Raw genomic sequence first — 19884 nt, 5'->3', positions numbered from 1 at the left:
ATTTTTTATTTGTCACATACATACACATACTTTCATACATTTATGCAGTGAAATGTAATGCAGTGAAATGTAATACGATCTGTGCTGATTGTGTTCGTCTGTAATGAAAGCAGCCACTTTTTACAGTCTCGATGACCCTGTCCGCTTGTTGGTACTGTGGTGGTGGCATTCTAATTAAATACAAATATTTAAGTATTTGCTCTCAAATGTACTTAAAATGACTTGTCAGTGCCCTGATATAACTTATATATATATATATATACCATATCTTTATCCTAAAGGATGTGTTTTTTTACATAGAAAATTCTATTTTTTTTTATATCCTATTGATGTACTGTACTTAATTTTTCTACAATAAAAAAAATAACTGTGTTAGACATGCAGTAGAGAAAAAACGTGAAGATATTGGCTGAAACGTAGTGCAGTAAAAGAATCAGGCGTGGATTCGTTTATTTATTTTTTGCTGAAAACAAAAAAAGAACCTAAAATAAATAAACATGACTTTTGGTTTATGGAGGCGGTGAGGGAGAACATGCAGGCGGTTGGTGTAAGGGAGGAAGATGCGCAGAACAGAAGGTATGGGGGGGGGGCGATGATCCGCTGTGGCAACAGCCGAAAGAAGAAGAAGAAGAAGAAGAAGAAGAAGATGAGGATGAAGATGAAGATGATGAAGAAGAAGAAGAACCCTTTGAGATGCACAGTATAGGCAGCTACTATTATGTGCAGTGACTCAGTATTGCCGGCAGGGGCCGCTGTGAAACGGTGACGTAAACTTTCTGCCGTCCGGACGTAAGAGCGGGACAGATAACGAACAAGCACAGGGCAGGATCCTGACACCAGGTAGTTTAAACCGGCACTGGTGTAGAATGAAAGACAAAATGCTGTGTCTTCACATATACAAGGTTCACCGTTTTGATCGTTTTATTATTTTTCTCATTCGATTCAATGTAATTTGGACATTTGGCCTGCAGTGGAAAACATAAACTCAACTTTGTCTTGAAAAAAAAATCCTAATTCGTTCGTAATTCAGTCCCCAACAGAAAAATAAAATGTACCGCATTTCTTCTCTACATACTAAATGTAGGCTTGCGTCATTGCACATACTGTACAGACTGTTCATGTTATCAGTTAGTAGAAATCAACATTGAATAGTTCTAATCCTTTATTTTAAAGGGCCTGTTTATGTGGCACTCATTGCAATACCACTGCATTACCACTAGGGGGCAGAGAAACGCCAGGAAAGCCAGTGTGTGCGCCGACGGAACAAGTTCCTCTATGAACGCAGTAGGGAAACGTGATCATACTGTCAATTAAAATTCTGTGTGCATAATAAAAAAACGAATTATGGCGCTATGCACCCCCAGGGGATTATATCGTTAAAATTAACTGAAAATAATAGTACAAATAATAGGAAAAAAAAAAAAAAAAAGGAAAATGAAATGTGTCCTTAAGCTATTTATTGTTTTAATTACATTATTTACAGTAAAGAAGGGACGCATAATCTGCCCTAGACCCCACCACCACCACCACCACCACCACCACCACCACTCTTTGTTTGTCTGGAGATGTATATCCCCGTGCGCGCACCTTCACAACGCGCGCACTTTCGCGGCAACTTTCCCACAGAGCCGCACTGTGCACAGTACCAGTCATCACTGCAGACATCTCCGGGCAAACACATCTGATTTCTGAAAGACATTTGAAGGAGTTTTATTCACCGGCACCAGAGCTGCAGTGACTTTTAACACTTTTTTTTTTTTTTTTTTTTAATCGAATGGCAGTTTCACTTTAAACGAACAATATTTAAGTAGTTAGAACTAATTGAACGATGTGGGGATTTCCAAGGACGAGATATGCGGATTGCAACGGATCTGGAGGCGGCGAGGACGCGGAGGTCGTGGTGAACATCGGAGGTGTGAAACATCTGTTCTACAGAGAGTTGTTGAATCGCTTCCCGGAGACCCGTTTGGCAGAAATAGTGAACCTCTCATCGGGAGGTTCTGAAGACCTCTCCTCGCTCTGCGACGACTACGACCCCGACACAGGGGAGCTGTACTTCGACCGGGACCCCGACGCCTTCAGGTGCATCATTGAGCTTTATGATTACGGGGAGATCCACATGAAGCGGGGCATCTGCCCCATCTGCTTCACCAAGGAGATGGACTTCTGGAGGATCCACCCGGACTTCCTGGACGAGTGCTGCCGCAGCAGCCTGGCCGAGGTGGAGAGGGAACTGGCGGAGATCGCGGAGAAGGTGAGGACCATCCTGGTGGACCGCGACGGGGACGACGGCTTGACCAAGGGCTGGCGGCGCTCCCAGGACTTCCTCTGGAGGCTGATGGAGAAGCCCGAGTCTTCGCTCCCGGCGCGCGTCGTGGCCATAGTTTCCTTCCTACTCATCCTCGTCTCCTCCGTGGTGATGTGCGTGGGGACCATCCCCGACCTTCAGACGGAGGACGCGGAGGGGAACCTGGTGGAGCACCCCACCCTGGAGCTCATCGAGACGGTGTGCATCGGCTGGTTCTCCGTGGAGTACGCGCTGCGGCTGGTATCCTCCCCAAATAAAGTCAAATTCGTCCTGGCCTTCATGAACATCGTGGACTTCATGGCCATCATGCCCTTCTTCGTGGTGCTGATCCTGACGCATCTGGGTGCAGCAGTGATGGAACTGGCCAACGTGCAGCAGGCGGTGCAGGCGCTGCGCATCATGCGCATTGCGCGCATCTTCAAGCTTGCGCGTCATTCCTCCGGACTACAGACCTTGACGTCGGCCCTGAAGAGCAGCCTCAAGGAGCTGGGGTTGCTGCTCATGTACATGGGGGTGGGGGTGTTCCTTTTCTCCGCCCTGGGCTACACCATGGAGCAGAGCCACCCGGACACCCTGTTCACCAGCATCCCGCAATCCTTCTGGTGGGCGGTCATTACCATGACCACCGTGGGGTACGGGGACGTCTACCCCAAGACCACCTTGGGCCGGTGCAACGCGGCAGTGAGCTTCCTCTGCGGGGTGATCGCCATAGCTCTGCCCATACACCCCATCATCAACAACTTTGTGATCTTCTACAACAAGCAACAGGTGCTGGAGACCGCGGCCAAGCATGAGATCGAGCTGATGGCCCTGCGCTCCGGAGATGAAAACCTGAGGGAGGCTGCGTCCCGGAGCTCTGTGGGGGGGTCTGAGGTTTGGAACAAAGATGCGAGCTCCTCTCACATCCCCCTGCTGAGGGACTCCCTGGGAAGGGGTGCCATCCAGACCCCAAGCGGGACCACAAGCTCTGACAGCTCAGACAGTTTAACCTTGTGAAAAGAAAGTTAAAACAGACTTATTGGAGATGATGGACAGATGAACAACTTCATCTTCATCTGTTAGTTTTGAATGCATGACAAATTAGAGAAAACTTTACTCATATTTAAATGAAGAAAATGAGATAGTCCTTTAAGATACATTAGGTCTGGGCGACTCACAGAGGGTTGATCATGTTTTCATAATTTGCGCCTTTTCATGTGCAGTGGGATATTGACTTAATGAGCTCCAACTTCAGCAACTGGAGGCCAACTCCTCTGAGAGGAAGTCACATTACTGGATGCAGTGATTTCACCCCTGCTTGTATAATAACACCCCATCTGCAAACTTGTGTTCTGTAGCACATCCTCCTGGAAGTGCCTGCTTGAGTCCAGTAGGTATCCGCCCTGTTTTTAATGCCATATAAAAGACACAGAAAACATGCCATGTTTTTAGTCATTTGCAGTATAGGCCTAAATGAAACTGGACATGGGCATATAAAAAAACATCTCTGATTCAAATGGTGTAATTGTGAGTAATCTGCATATAGAATAAACACAGCCGTCGGCACCCCTGGTGATCTGTCATGGCATCATTTTTCGACATGTTTATACAAGCCTAAAAATGTAGCAGTGACTTTCAGTTTCAGGTAGTGACATCAAAACCCAAGATTCTCACCACCAAAGAACTTTGCCCGGCCAGGGGAACGTGTGCCTAATGGGCTTAAATTTTGCAGCAGCCTTCTCTCTGGCTCTCTTCCCCATACGACGTGCAATATACTTGACCGTGGGCTATAGTGGGCGGGGGGGGGGGTGAGGCTGGCAACAAGGAGGAGGCTATTGCGATGACTTTCAAGACTGTCCACCCACGCACACACACATATATCCCACGCGGGATCCTGCTATCTTTTCTCTTTGTGCTCCCTGACAGGTGGAGCCGGAATGTTAAAGACTCGCATTGTGCCACGGGACAATGTCCCTCTGGCCGGAACATATGCACACAGGCCAAACACATGCACCGTCACGTTTAAATTTAGATATGCATGCACACACAACCCCCCCCCCACCCCCCCACCCCACACACACACACACAGACACACACACACACACACACACACACACACACATTACCTGCCCTACCACCCACCTACTTAACTAAGCTGAGCACTGAATGCATGGGCAGACACAAAAAGGTCTCCCATACATACACGGATGAAAAGATGATTCAAATCGCCTAGAGATATGTTACATTGGAGCTACGATCCATTATTCACTCTATAATGACTGAAAATAATTATCTCTTTTCATTAGTCTTCAGAAGGCTATAAATACCGAAAACCATGTCAATTCATTTTTCCACATTTTCTTATCACGGCACTGATTACTTGCTATAATGACACTTTTATTAAATTTTTTTACTAATGTTGAAGTTGTAGTGGCCTAGAAAAAATTTTGAAAATGTATATATCTATCCGTACAGCACTGCCCCTATATGATATCATAATTTTTCTGAGAATTTCCATACTTAACTCCTGGTGATAAATCATTGTGGATTATTGAAATGGATTGCTTGGGGTCTCTGCTGGCGGAGCTTATATCCAGTGCCACACTGTCCGACTCAGCGCCAGTGAAGCGATTTCAGAAGCATTTCTCGACCTTACAAACAGTTGTGTTTCCATATTTGGAAATGCTTCACAGAGCCACAATAAATCTTGTGAGGGCAGGGGTCACGTAAGCCATCCGGCTGTCTTTACTTTACAAGCCTGCCTTGTCGTTCTGACGCACGCAGATAGATCGGTATTGAGTTACGACGAGCGTTTTGATGACAGCACAAACGAGCCTACTCCTCCTCGCCTTCCCTGGTGTCCCACACTGACACTGACCTTTCAAAAAGGAACTCTTCTCCTCACCTCTGGTGCCAAAAAATAGGAGAATCTCACTCAGAGGTTATATATATATATATATATAAATATATATAGACGGATAGTAAATATACGGAAAGTGCAAATGATCAGCTTATGACTGAGGTCCCTTACTTTGTCATTAAAAAAACGTGATTTAAGATTTGAACCATTCTACTGTTGGTTATTTTACAAAAGTAATAGAGCAGTAATCCACGATGCTTTTGTGCGAGTTAAAAACGTAAAAACTGACAAAAAGTGCAAAAAAAAACACTCCAACAGATATTCATTTTCCGAGCCTCCAAAATCTCCTGCCTAATGGCCACATCAGTAAAATAACAGATTGCTTTCACAAAGTGTCAAACTCCTTTGACAAACTGCCGAGGTCTGCTCAAAATGGGCCCGCAACCCGGTTTTGGACAGCGACCCACCAGTTGAGACCCCTGGTTTATGACGCCCGTATAAGTATATCCACAATCATTTGTCCACTTAAACCAAATTGGACGACTTCCCTCAGTTCACCACTAGATGCAAAAAAAAGGTTTGACAAACATCCTTGAATACGTCCAGTGTTTATTTGAACTTGGACTCGCCAAAGGGCTTGTACTGTTGTCAAACAAATAGTTCCACCAGCAAAGATCAAGGTTTGTAGGGTTGTTGTTTACAGATGCCCTGTTTAGATCTTTATGGGGCGCGTTGGAAACCCGATACCACGTGGCTGTAGGTAAATTCTTCATATTCAGATAAACATTCAGGCATTCGAAGATGAGACTGTGTGTGGAAAAGTAAATGCTGCAACTCGCTCGGACTCACATTCAAACATCAAAAGCAGAATGGGGAGTCGTGCACACTGTCAAGACGGTGCAAACGGGATATTCAAAACAGAGGAGATGGTCAGATGCCGTCATTTGAACAGAATGTCGGTGCATAATGTCGAAGCTTAGCGGCTCCTTCCCTTCCAGCGCTATCTCTGTCTGACAGACACACTGGGCTGTTGGAGAGAGGGAGAGGGAGAGAGAGAGAGAGAGAGAGAGATAATCTCCCTGATGGCAGATACAGGAATAGAGGGAGAAAACATGTTTCACAGCCACGACAGTGCGGGCCAATGAGTTTTGTTCTCTCAACCGGAAAATGCCAAAGCCCTGGTAGACACAGGTTGATTCAGCTACACGGGAGCTGCAGAAAATTGTGCGGCGATAATTGCAGAGATTAAATATGACCTTCTTGCAAAGTATGTAGCTGAAACGAATGATGCACTGCAGAACCCCCCCTGCGATCGGTTGTTTCAAGTCATTTCCATTTTTTCTTCTTTGTCCTCCCTCTCTCTTGCTCTGTCTCTCTCTCTCTCTCTCTCTCTCCCTCTATCGCTCTCTCTCTCTCCCTCTCTCTCTCTCTATCTCTCTCTCTCTCTCTCTGCTGCAGTCTTCTCTCCTCTCACAGAACCATCACACAGAGCTACACAGAGAATCCCAGAACAAGGAGAATATCATTCGGTTTCATTTGGGGGAAGAACGCTTCAAAAGGAGAAAATACAATTTTCAATGCCGACTTTCACTTCAGATCTACGAGAATAAAGTCGAATTTGAAATAGAGGAATGGCAAATTAATGGAATTAATGGAAATTTTCCCGCCCCAGGGTCTCCTTTACCGTCTTCACCAGCCACATAAAAAATGTAAACATTCATGGCTTCATGTGCTGTACCGCAATGCACTAGAGGACCTAAAAAAAGCCTGCAAAATAGTTTTCCCATGTGAGCAGGTTCCTTCTCTTTTGCGGAATTTGAGAGAAAAGGGGTCAAATAAATATCAGCGCTCAGGAGGCGGCTGTGTACAAAGTGCTATGTCTATTATGTGTTTGTGGGTAACCCCTCAGTAACCCACTCTGGTAAAAAAAAACGAAAATAAAACTTTGTGAAGACTTTCATAAATGGTATAGTCAGCGGCAATGTATAGATAAAAATGTACATCAGACTAAAGTACATCAGACTCCTTTAAAGCGGTTTCCATTTGTTGATGTCTCCTCTAGACCGACAGTACAAGTGGAAAACAGAGAGAGAGAGAGAGAGAGGGGGAGAGAGAGGGAGAGAGCATGTTGTAGAAATACTGCATAGCATATACTGTGGTACTTGTTTCCGAGGTGGATGGCAGGTGTGTATTTGGCAACAATGACCACCTGGCTGCACATTATCGCTCGTTTAAACCCACATGTGGCTCTGCAAAATGCTGGTCAAATCGAAGTCTTCAGTGCGATAACAAAAACAAGATGCGGCTGTAATTCGAGGCGTGAGCCAGTTAAGGAGTGCAATCTGGAAATGCAAAGTTCAAAATGCTATTTGCTCACTTGCATTCAAGCCGTCTTCTCCTGATGCCGTGGTTGTTTTGTTAATTTGTTTGTCCGGGGTGTGGAATGGCTTCTGAGGTTAGCTGAGTGGGCCGAGCCCTTAATGGAGACTGGACCCAGGAGTACGAGTGTTGCCTACATTACAGCAGATGCTTTGTTAATATGCCTGTTTCATTTTGTGGTTTGAAAGCAGACCATTTGATTTTATTTAATGCTTCCCCTGTAAGATAAGATAACACTTTATGGATCCCCAGAGGGAAATTCAGGAAATTCATATCGGGTGCATTTGTCCCCATCGGTATATAAGATACAAGTATGTCGGTTTTAAACCCCACACACACACACACACCCTCAAGTCCTGAAATAGTTTGTACCAACTGCTTTGTCAGGGTTTGATGGACTTATGGAATAACCAACGCGATAATAAGATCAAAATAAACCAGTCAAGTCCAGTCCAGACTATGTGACTATGGTTATCTTCAATCACAAAGGGCTCATTTCACCACATCTGCCATATCATATCGGTTCCGTGTCACTTCTAATGGTGAACGCATGGACATCTAATTAAGGAAATTGGCCTCGAGGGACCAAAGCCATAGATCTGGAGATAGACCTGTCCCCGGTCGCTGATGATCATGCCGCTTCTGATCATCTCATCCCAAGACAATAATGCTTTATGGAGCTGAACAACCTCTGGCCCGCCACGGTGATTACAATTAATTTAGCAAGGGATGTCAGAAAAACAATATTGAACCAGCGCTTCGTCTCGCTTACTCAAACATATTGGAACTAAATATGTATTTCTGTCCCCCGTGTTACTGAAATCTGCATGCGCCATATGTCAAAGTATGGCAGCGCTGCATTATTGAAATAAGTGGCTCTCGTCCCGTGCCTCGGGCTTATCCAACGCTCCCAGCGGTGGCTGTTCATTTGTAAATTGAATTATCAGTCTTGTGTCAGAATAACTGGCGGCACAAAGACCATTTTAAAATGACAAATCATTTCAACTGTAGAAAGACAAAAAAAATAAGACCATATAACCATAGACGCCCTGATATATGGAATATTGAAGGTAAATCGATTGATGCGACCACATAGTGTCTACGCAGAAACACGCCCAAGGCACAAATCGATAGAAAATGCAATCGATCACCGCAGTTTGCGGAGACCTTTCAGGTGACATTTCACCTCACTTCACGCTTGGGAGAGGGTGGCGAGGGCGGGGCAGGCGATGATTCTCTTCAACCGCCCAAACTTTGGAACGTGATCTTCCTGAGCTTGTGATTCATTGTGATTGTTGATTGTTGATTGCTGCCTCTAGGGGGCTCTGCACCGGCTTCTATATGCTGTTACAGACTGTTGTGGACTGTTATGGAATGTTGTAGACCACTGTAGATCATTCAAAACTGTTATGATACAATACAAATACAATGTTATAGACTGCTATATACTATACTACTATAGTCTGTTATAGGCCATGCTGTAGGTCATCATAGATGGTTATAGACTGTGACAGGCTGTTTCAGACGTTTATAGACTGTGATACTGTAGACTGTTATGGACTGTTATAGGCCGATATAGGTCATTGTAGACAGTCGTAGGTCGCCTTAGACTGCCATAGATGTGGTAGTCGTAGACCATCATAGACTGTTTATATTGACCATTATAGGCTTTTGAAGACCCTTCTACAACGTTATTGTCTGTTACAGACCGTTATGGACTGTTGTATACTGTTATAGACAGTTACAGAAGACTGTTATATGCTGTTCTAAGCTGTTATAGGAACAGTCTAAAGCCCTCCAGTGACCATGGAGTAGAATAAAACCTGGATGATATTCCAGAAAAGGGACGAAGAAAGGGGACGTTTGAGCCGTACAACTTCATTACCGATGTTGGGAGCCGACTCGCTCAAGGCAACTTTTAGCCAGTGAAAGATTCAATGGAGTCATTGAAGAGATTTGGACCTCAAAACGTGATGGAATGTGTCGTCCTCGCTTTGCTGTTCTGCAGTAATTAAAGTGCCTCGACAGAGCCTTGCCCATTCGCCTGCACGGGTCAGCGGGAGTTATTGTAGAGGGTACGCTGACGTGGAAATCAATCTGCCTCCGCGATCCCCCACGGAGGAGAAATTGATGTTCCCTTAAGAAAAAAATTGAGCGTTGGACACAAAGAAGAATAGTTGTGACAAGGTAAACATTTATTCTGACCAATCTGTGCTGTTAAACGGCCATATACAGCAAAAAGACAACTGGTTGAAAAGCTTCTGACGGTTTCCTCTGTAGCACGTTTAGATGAAATATATGGAAGAAATGAATAGATAAATATTATATAAATGAAAATATATATGAAAACAACTTCCTTGGCAACAATTATTCAGCTCTAAATTCAAGTTACAGATTTTTTAACCTTTTGGACTTTCCCTTTATTACTTTTCACACCTCTAATGGCCATGAGACTGCAGACATCGGCGAGAGAGTTTAAGTGGTTTCCAGTGTCCCTTTACTTACTCGTCTGGAAAATCAACAGGGATTTACTCATTTTTCTCCCCCCACTTTGAAAAACTCCACAAAACAACATAAGATCAATAAGCGCAGACTTCTTCGTGAGAATGCAAATGTTAAAACAAATTTATGAAATACACAAAATAGGCTTGCTAAAATGAAATATTCTAAAGAGGAGGGGGAGAAAGAAAGAAGGAAGAAGAATGAGTTCAAATCAAGTGTTAAACAGGCAGCTGGTGTGTTCATTTCCATCTAATTTGCAATCTCCGCCGAAAGCCCGTCGTGGTTTTGGTCTCGGTGGTACGACTATCTACCCAATCCCACTGCACCAAATCCTTCCAAACCTCCCTCTGCTACAAGAAATTAAAAACGGATTTCAACGTTTTAACTGCTTCTATACCCCTGTTTATCCCCCTCTCCGATATGGACAAATGAGAGGGCATCGTGAATCCGACACATGGAAATGGTTTTCAATTACAAGCCCCCCGGTCATTTATTTATGGGATTTGTTTTTGCGATGGGAACTTAGGAACTTAGGAAATTTGACCATAGACCATAGACTTCCAATTTGTTTCATACAGTGACATAATCAGATCTTAAAAAAATGTGTGATAGTGCTCTGTGAGAGCTCGCCAGGTGTGGCGCAAAACCTTTTCCAAATTCCTCTTACGAATGGAAATTAGCTCTTGTGTTGCAAAAATCAAAATTGCAAGGCTGCACTTATTAATGTAATTCATCAGCTTCGGAAAAAATAGCAGCTCCCACAGAACAAGTTTCACTCTGAAAGTGAGAATTATTCGTAGTGATGAAAGGTTTCCACTTTTTTTTGAGATTCAGTTGTTGATGACTTTAAAATGAATCGTTCGATTTTCCCTACTCTTCATTGATTTGATTCAGTTGGTGTAACGCATGGTGAGCGAGGGAGGACTTCCTCTGAACAATGAATGGGAGTTGGAAGAGTGGGTTCAGCTCTGCGTTGCGAATGGAATTCTCACAAGAGTCATTTGATTCTGTCAAAAAGATTTATTTTTGTGGAATGCAAACAGTAAATCCGTCAAAATTCAATATATATTACATCAAATCGTACAGATACAGTATTTCGGTTAAATTCATTCATAAAGTCACAGAAAAATGGCGACCTCACTCCTAGGAAGACAGCACCAGACATAATAGAAGCTAAGGGAACACCCATATGTAATGTCAACCTGTGTGTGTGTGTGTGTGTGTGTGTGTGTGTGTGTGTGTGTATTTCTCAGGAACTTAATATGCACTCCAGGTGGTCCGTGTCTCACTGTCGGCCTTATGGTATCGAGTTTCGGCCAATGCCTTTAATCTGCCGATAAAAACAGCCCTGATTTATGACACAGTGTTAAACATCAGGTCCATCAAGGCCTGGCCTGCTAATTGGCCTTTTCCAAGACAACGGGGCACGGGGAGGCGATTTGTAACAACCAATCACATGGGAAGTGCTCTTGCTGCCAATACTGCCGCATTCCGTTTGTTTATGATTTCCTATGCAGATAAAATATGGAGGGGTGGGATCAATAAAACGCACACGGTTATATGAGGAGTCACTATTGTCGACTGTTTTGTCCCGATGGCATAACAACCTTGTATCATATTATGGGTCGAAAAAAGTTGATGACATTCATCCACATCGACGGTTTACCGACCACACACACACACACACACACACACACACACACACACACACACACACACACACACACACTCACACACACATACACACACCCAATCAATGTATTTGTGTGATGAATATGCTCCTTCTACATGCTGTTTCCATTGTTGGTGGTTCAGTGCGGCTGCCTTTCACTTCTTGCATGTGGCAGATCCCGCCACCAACAATGGTGTGTGTGTGTGTGTGTGTGTGTGTGTGTGTGTGTGTGTGTGTGTGTGTCTGTGTGTGTGTGTGTGCATGGTAATGGCCTAGAGCTTCGCAAAGGCAGCAGTGATATACTGTAGATCGTTATGAGCTCTCTAGACTGTTACAGACTGTTGCAGACTGTTTCAGATATACAGTATGCTGCTATAGGTGTGTGTGTGTGTGTGTGTGTGTGTGTGTGTGTGTGTGTGTGTGTGTGTGTGTGTGTGTGTGTGTGTGTGTGTGTGTGTGTGTGTGTGTGTGTGTGTGTGTGTGTGTGTGTGCATGGTAATGGCCTGGAACTCCCCAAAGGCAGCGGTGACTCCTCTCACCCAACTCTGTGTTGTTGGCTTCTAATGACTATGGCCTTCCTCTCAGTCCTGGCTTTGAACGCAGCACGACATGGAAGGCGACCGCGAGGCGAGCGCCGCTTCTAAATCTCAAGGTCGCGGATCCGTTGCTGCAGAGTGCAGATGAGAACCCCACGTCACCTCCGCCGGGCTTTTCCTGTTAAAAGGGAAAACTTTGTCAATTTTTTTTTGAATTCTGCTTTTAATTATCCTTTAGTTCAACCTGTCGGTTCAAGCAAGTTCAGTTTAGTCTGTACATTTTTAGCCCTCTAGGCTAGTGGTTCTCAATGTGGGGTAAAAATGACTAACAGTGAAATTTCACCATTATTTATTTCATAAGATGTTTTCACCATGTACAATAATGACTGTTTTGATATTAGTTTCACTGGTATCTCCCAAACTATAGTTAAGACAGGTGTGGATGTTTGGGCTCTATCAGATCTAACAATAACAATCTTCTCATATTGGGGCGCCAGAGACAAAATTTTATCGAATGGGGCCCATGATGGGTATCAAATTGGGAGACCTTGGTATGAAAAAAGGTTGAGAATCACTGCTTGATGCCATGTAAACCATTAAGTCCCACACTATAGGGTGGAACAGTGGTTTGGCTTAAAATGCTGCTCTGAGAAGAAAAATCACATTCAATAGTCATTATGTTCTATATGCATAGATGGTGATGATTTATTTGCTCATTGACATTATACCTGTAATGCATTCATAGGAGGGAGACAACATTTTGGATTTATTGGAACCACAGGGATAAGACCAAGACCAAACCGAAGACATGGTCCATTTGTAGGCTCATAAAATTCTAATTATGACATTGTGTTTAGTCTTGTTACCGTCACTGAGGCTTTAAATTCAGCTTTTGTTCCAGTCGCCTAATAGGACAGGACTCGTTTCAGTACAGTCTAAACAAATCCCAGAATTCAGTTGTAATTTAAATTTTGTATTCTCAGTAACAGGACATGGGCCTGAAGTAATAAAAAAAATATTGCTAAACAAATGAGAAAAAATGGAGAGAACAGGGACTTATTTTAAAAATGTATCTCAAAAGAAACAAAAGGGAGAAACATAAGATAAGCACTATTAATCTCTGGGGGAAATTTCGAGAAATAAAGAATAAAATAGACAAAAAATAATGTAACAATAAAGAACATTAAAGGAATATTTACAGTTAGAGGCAACTTTTCAAATATAATCTTTTCTAATGGTCTGTAATTTCTTTTTTTATTTATTTATTAGAGAAGAAAAAGAAAGAAGAAGAAGAAGAAACAGTCTTTATTTGTCACGCAACACACCACACTACAACACATGCTTGCACACACACACACATGCTTTGATGGTGGCCGGTGAAATGGTTCCTCTGCATTTGACCCATCCTGGCTTGTCCTTCCTCTGGGGGCACAGCCAGGAGCAGTGGGCAGCATACGTGGACGCGCCCGGGGACCAGGTGATAAGTGTCCATCGCTGGTCAGACGATGATGGGTGCATGTTTTTGGTGGGGGTCCTTACTGACGTGAGGTGGAGGAAACCCCATGTGAACACGGGGAGAACATGCAAACTATACACAGAAAGGTTCCTATTTGGGAGATAACCCGCCGGAGCACGGTGCCAACAGTGCCCCAGGCGGGAATCGAACCGAGGACCTTCTTGCTGTGAGGCAGCAGTGCAATGCACTGCTGCTTATTATTATTATTATTATTATTATTTGGGCTGGAACCCTTTTGTTTTTGTTCTGGGAAAATTCTTGGAATTTGAAAACTAAACTATCTGGAACACAAACTTCGGCAGAAGGTACAAACACGATTCACATCTTGTTTTAACAGGTATGTAGTATGTCCCAAACACCTTGTGGTTGAAGTTTAAATCCAAATTGATGAACATATGGAGCAGAAATTAGCGAAAAACTGACCAAATTTGATCTATATTACAGACGCAGTCTAATGCATTTCATGCCGAAATATGTCCAATCCTTAAAGTTTCAGAACCCAATATTGACAGAATCCGGATTAATAAACAATACAATAAAAAGTAGTCTAGGAAGGTGCAACTGTGTGATGCATTCAAGATCCAGCAGGCGTCGGAAAAATAGAAGCCATGCAATGGTAAATACTCATAGAAATACAACATTTTTCGTATTTCATGTAAACGTACCTAATTGAAAATGTAATCCAAGGAAAAAAGTAAACATATAAATTTCTACCTATGACAACAATCAACAAAATAAACTTTGTTTAAAATGTAACATTTCGCATTCAAATAAGAGTTTTAAAATACAGAAAGCTAAAGCAATGAGTGACCCTTGTAAAAGAAAATCCATTGTGTCCGATGATAACTGCTTCTTTAGAGCATTATTATTTGAAACTGAAAATGAAGAAAATCACAGGAAAATTAGACTTATGATAGTGAAACACATGTAAGACAACTTCAATTTGTACAGTAATTATTGAAGACATGACTGGTTATCTGTTAAAAATGATTAACAATTATCACAAATGAAATACGTTGGAAGTTGGGCTAGGCTTGAAATACAAGCGGCAGCAAATGTACTAGGTCTACAAATATTCAAATATAGACATAACAAATGGTTGAAATATTACACAATATAAGCCACAATGTAAAATGGAAAAAGGAATTTACTTAAAACATACCAATGACTGTCATTATGAAGTTGTTACGTGTGGTAATTTTTTCTGCTCCGTATGTGGATCGATTTAGATGAAAATTCAACCAAATTTCCTAATTATTCGACTTTACAACTTACAAACAACATTACGAGTGAAACTAACTGAGTGAGACTGAACTCAGTTATTAAGAACCGTTTTTTCGAACTGACCTATCACATACAACACTTACAGTATGTCACATTAAAACTTAAAATCAATGGTTGACGTCTGGTTGAAATGGAAACACCTCCTACCTAATGACATGAAAGTTGGATTCATGGAATTACATGGACGTAACTACATTATGTTTCTAAGTTCAGTAGATTTCTCTGCATTACACAAAAAAATAAAAAATGTAACACGTGCCTAGAAGGAATAAACTGGACCCAGTGTATTGCTGCCTGCAGCTATATTTATTGTTATTAATGATAATTAATAATAATAATACAAATTATAATATTTATTATAATTTTTTTTTTTTTACAATAACAGCTATCTGCTATTAGATGGAATGTCTTATTTGGAGGCGCATTAAACATTGCACACTGATTATAAGCAGATAAAGAAATGATTTGCTTTGCTGTGTAAGAAACATGAAAAAAACCCAAGGTTTAATTTTCATAAGTAACCTGGATAAGGCGACATTTATTATGCTTTATAAGAGTCATAAATAATAATGCCACGGGCAGTGATGAAGGCTTCCTGCAGCTGGGCCCGTGGGCATGCAGAGCCACAGCAAACACCACCGACAAAGGAGAGAAAAATGAAACAGAGATAGAGAGAGGGAAAGAGAGAGAGAGAGAGAGAGAGAGAGAGAGAGAGAGAGATGACCAGCTGGAACCTCAGCCATTTCTACTGCCCACACACACTCCCACATGATCCACATCATTAAAAGAGGGCAACATCATTATATGGTAAAAAAAAAAAAAAGAAATAAAAAAAAAAGATCAAGATAAAAATAACACTGTAACATATGAGGTGGAGGTGTTTTTCTCTTCAATAATATTTACAACCTTGTTTTGTCCAATTAAATACATTTGTCTGTTATCATTGAATTGGGGTCCATATTAAGTAATTTTATTTGAATCCATTGTATTTATTTACAAAGCAGATTGTGATGTTTTTTTGTTTTGTTCTGTTTTTTTAATTAGGCACCCTGTCTATTAAAGATCACTGCATTTTTTTTTTTTTTTGTAAATTGCCCCACCCAGTGGCCTGACAGTAAGTAAAGCATTAGGTCATTGACTTGAGATTGAGACAAAGAATATAAAAATAAAAATAAAAATTCCACAAAATTATAGATTTAAATTGTAATATTAATAGTGGATGTTAAAGAGGAAGTCGTTCAATTCAGTTTGAAATTATTAGAATTATCAAAAGCAGACATAAAAAAAAAACACATTTCCCTGTAATATCTTATCTTTTGGGGTATTTAATTTGGGTTTGTTGTATATATATTGGGTTTTTAGGACCCAAATGATTAGTTATTTATCAACTTTTTTTCAGTCACATTTCAATATGTTTGGTGTGTTTGGTACCCGTAGCTGAACCAGGGTTACCGACTCCGCGTTGTGCAGCTGTTGTTGACTGGATGGATAGCCAAGTTCAGTCGTGAGGTGAGTGACCCGCCAAAAGGACAATGTGTGAGGTTACGTCGGCTACAAACCCCTGCCACAATACCCAAAACGGTACAGGGGCAATCAACTGGACAGCACCAGAACCTCCAAAATGTCATGACAACGGCCACCAGCCAGCAAAACAAGGAACAAGGAGGAGGAAGAGGTTCTTCTTTACAGCACTGCGTGAAACAAAACAGAGGGAAAGCATAGTGTACACACTGTGCAGGCCAGTCCAGAAGATAAGGACTACCTAAATGTAAGAGAATAATGGCTATTAATAAAGGCTGTTAACACGTAAATACAAAAAGTATTAGGGAATAATGACACTGGATTGTGAGGATATTCAAAACTGATTTATTGTATGATGTTTTCCAGAGATAAATAATCTCAATGTACATACATACTCTTTCCTCAGCCACGCTCCGATACTGTTGCTCTTCATTTATACGTTGCTGGTGTTTGTTTTTACTGGTGAGCGATGCGTGGGTAGAAAACGTTGCAAAAGGCAAACAAATCCCAGCAAATGGAACATCTCTTCAAACAGGCTGTGCTCTGCTGCAGCCCTATCTATTCTACCCATTCTGTCATTCACTTCAACCGCAAAGAAATCTGGACATTTTTTCTTTGGTCCCTGTTATTTCAACCCTGGTGTTATGATGTGAGTGTCTGGCAGTTTGGAAAAACCTAAAGAAAAACATTTATTGATCCTAGACTTATGGAATCATTTATACCAGCCATGTGAATAGCCCCTTCCCCTTTAAAGCCTTTAAATAGCTTGGGGAAACATTTCATTTGTGAAAAAAGAAAACATCATTGCTTACGTGAATTCAAAATAAGGCAAAACAGTCAAAGAATATGGTTCATCTCCTCTCATATCACAATGGCAAAGAGCCTCAGATAAGTTAGGACTCTAGGTTTAGTTCACTCTGTGTCAGTGATACAACTGAGCGCCCGGCTAGAGTCTGGGGCTGAGCACATCTGACGGTGTCCACCAGGAAAGCCTTCTCCTTGTTCTTCTGGAGCCATCTCCACAGGTACTCCACCTTCTGGTCACACAGCCAGGGGTTCACGGTCAGATCCAGCCCTTCCTCTTCCAAAGAAAGCAACTGGTCCAGTAGCTCCGGTTGGACAAACCGCAGCTGGTTGTCGTCCAAACTGAGGACCTTGAGTTTGTCCAGTCCATGGAAGAGGCTCGGAGAGAGCTTCTCCAGACGATTCTCTGGGAGGAAGAGGTGCGTGAGGTTGCGGGTGCTCTGGAACATCAAGGGGTGCAGGCTGCTGAGCTTGTTGTGCTGCAGGTTGAGTCGCTCGAGTTTGGCCAGCGGATCCAGCGATTTTGGGGTGATCTTCTCCAGTTGGTTGTAGGAGAGGTCAAGGTTCTCCAGACGCGGCAGCTTTTGAAGTAGGGCTGAAGGGACTCCACTTAAACGGTTTCCGGATAAATCCAGCCAGGTCAGGCTGCTGTTGTCGGGGAGCCACTCAGGATCCGCCTTCTCAATCAGGTTGTTCTTGAGGACCAGGCTGGTGAGTGGAGCGTGGTGGAAGACCTTGAGAGGCATGTCGGCCAGTTTGTTTCCCGTGAGATCCAGGGTGTGCAGGCGGGGAACCCCCTGGAGGAGATCGGAGGAAAGGTTCTTCAGGTTGTTGCTGTATAAGTGCAGGCCTTCCAAGAGTGGCACGGCGCTTAGGTGGTGCCCAGAGATGGAGGTGATGTTGGTGTACTGGATGGTCAACTGGGTGGTGTTGGCAGGGAGACCCTCGGAGGGGAACTCTGCCAGGGGGGCCTCGGAGCAGACCACCTCGGCTCTCCTGAGGTAGCATTTGCACAGCGCTGGACAAGCCAGAGTCCCATGGCAACAGCATGCCAAGCACAGGAATGCCAGGGTTAACCAGGCGTCCATAGCTAGGAGGGAAAGGGAGAGGAGATTGAGATGATCAAACACTAACACCAATTCTTAAACTCATACTCTTGGAAAGTATGATGGGTATAAATCAAATGAGTATAAGAGTAATCAAACTTTTCCCAATAGTAAAAAAATAAGAATGAAAATCAAACTTACTATCCAAATGGGAATGAATAGCAGTCAAACCGATCCTTCTAGCTGCTTCTCCTCATTTGCAAAATACTTGGTTATTTGGAGAGCTCATCACCCCTAATAGTCACTATTTATTCAGCAAACAAAGACCAGTCACTACACAGTCAATAGTCAAGGACAGACAGTTCCAAAAACCTGTCTGACATACTGTAAACCTGTACGGAAAGCCATGGATCTTCAAATGCAATTTTTTTCCTCTTCAGTTTCTTTTCGAGTTAAATCCTCTCTCCACAGTCTTGAATGCGAAGATATACCGATCTTTCTAGAATATATTTTTAGGGGGACTTTTTTCAAGTTCAAGCATTGGATGGATTATTCCAATGTTCCTCTGTGTTTGTACTATTTTGTACTTTGGATTTTTTGGCAGAGGGGAATCGGGACAAACACACAGAGATGATCCCTCCCTCTCTTTGTAGCAGCATATTTAGATCATTTAGATGGTTAAGTGATCACAGCATGTTCAAGTTTCGGCCAAGTGGCCTCCTCCAGAACATTTGTGGCCATTTGGTTGAAACACCATCGTACTTTGAATATACAGTATATCCATCGATAATTGTACAGGCGAGTTGTGCAAGCCTTTTGAACTTCTACATCATTTTCCCAAGCTCAGCACACTGAGTCGGCAAACATGGATCTCAGCAAAACGTCAATAAGAAGAAAGACTTTTGCCTCGTGTCACGGACTCAATACGACTTTTTTTCTGACAGCTCCAGCAAACACACACACACACACACACACACACACACACACACACACACACACACACACACAACTGCATTATTGACTTGCTTGCCTCTAATTATTGGCATGATTAGTTGGTGTTCAAGAGTCCCACTATCAATACAAAGATACAAAACAAACAATGTTCAATCCCAATTTCTCCATAGTAAGCTTGTGTTTTCCTTGCTGATCCAGGGAGCGCCTATTAAATTCAGACTCCCAAGGAAGTTAACCTAGCTATTGTAATTGTTGTAATTCAGTTCCAGGTTGCTCCAGGGCATAGAAACCCCTTTCAAAACCAGTGTAAGATCTGTCATGCAGATCAGCAGAGCAGGGGGTGCAGGCTGAGCTCTGCAGGTAGGGCAGCAGTCTTTGGGACAGGGTACCAGCTCCTTGAGCAAAGCTGCGACCCTCGGGTGGTCCTCAGCCATGGAGACCATCAAAGTGTCCCCGGATTCTGATTCTCTAAGTTGGGAACTCTCTGAGACCAACTCCCCCCAAGGTCACCGAGGCTCCCGTG

General features: G+C 42.8%; 2 protein-coding genes across 2 annotated transcripts; one reads left to right on the top strand and one right to left on the bottom strand.

Moving 5' to 3' along the window:
• Positions 1–1828: 1828 nt before the first annotated feature.
• On the top strand, positions 1829–3751 carry LOC307248264 (voltage-gated potassium channel regulatory subunit KCNF1-like; the record flags this gene model as incomplete). The annotated part of the gene is made up of 1 exon (XM_080024606.1): positions 1829–3751. The coding sequence occupies one exon, from the start codon at positions 1829–1831 to the stop codon at positions 3302–3304; it is 1476 nt and encodes a 491-aa protein (XP_079880732.1). The 3' UTR covers positions 3305–3751.
• Positions 3752–17450: 13699 nt separating this feature from the next.
• LOC307247186 (uncharacterized protein) lies at positions 17451–18449 on the bottom strand (the record flags this gene model as incomplete). The annotated part of the gene is made up of 1 exon (XM_080023274.1): positions 17451–18449. One exon carries the CDS (start codon positions 18447–18449, stop codon positions 17451–17453), a length of 999 nt encoding a protein of 332 aa, XP_079879400.1.
• Positions 18450–19884: the final 1435 nt, after the last annotated feature.

This window comes from Zeus faber, assembly GCF_960531495.2.
Source record: "Zeus faber genome assembly, chromosome: 2".
Classification (NCBI taxonomy): Eukaryota; Metazoa; Chordata; class Actinopteri; order Zeiformes; family Zeidae; genus Zeus; species Zeus faber.
The sequence above is the reverse complement of the archived record's forward strand: the minus strand, read 5'-3'. Positions and strand labels throughout refer to the sequence as shown.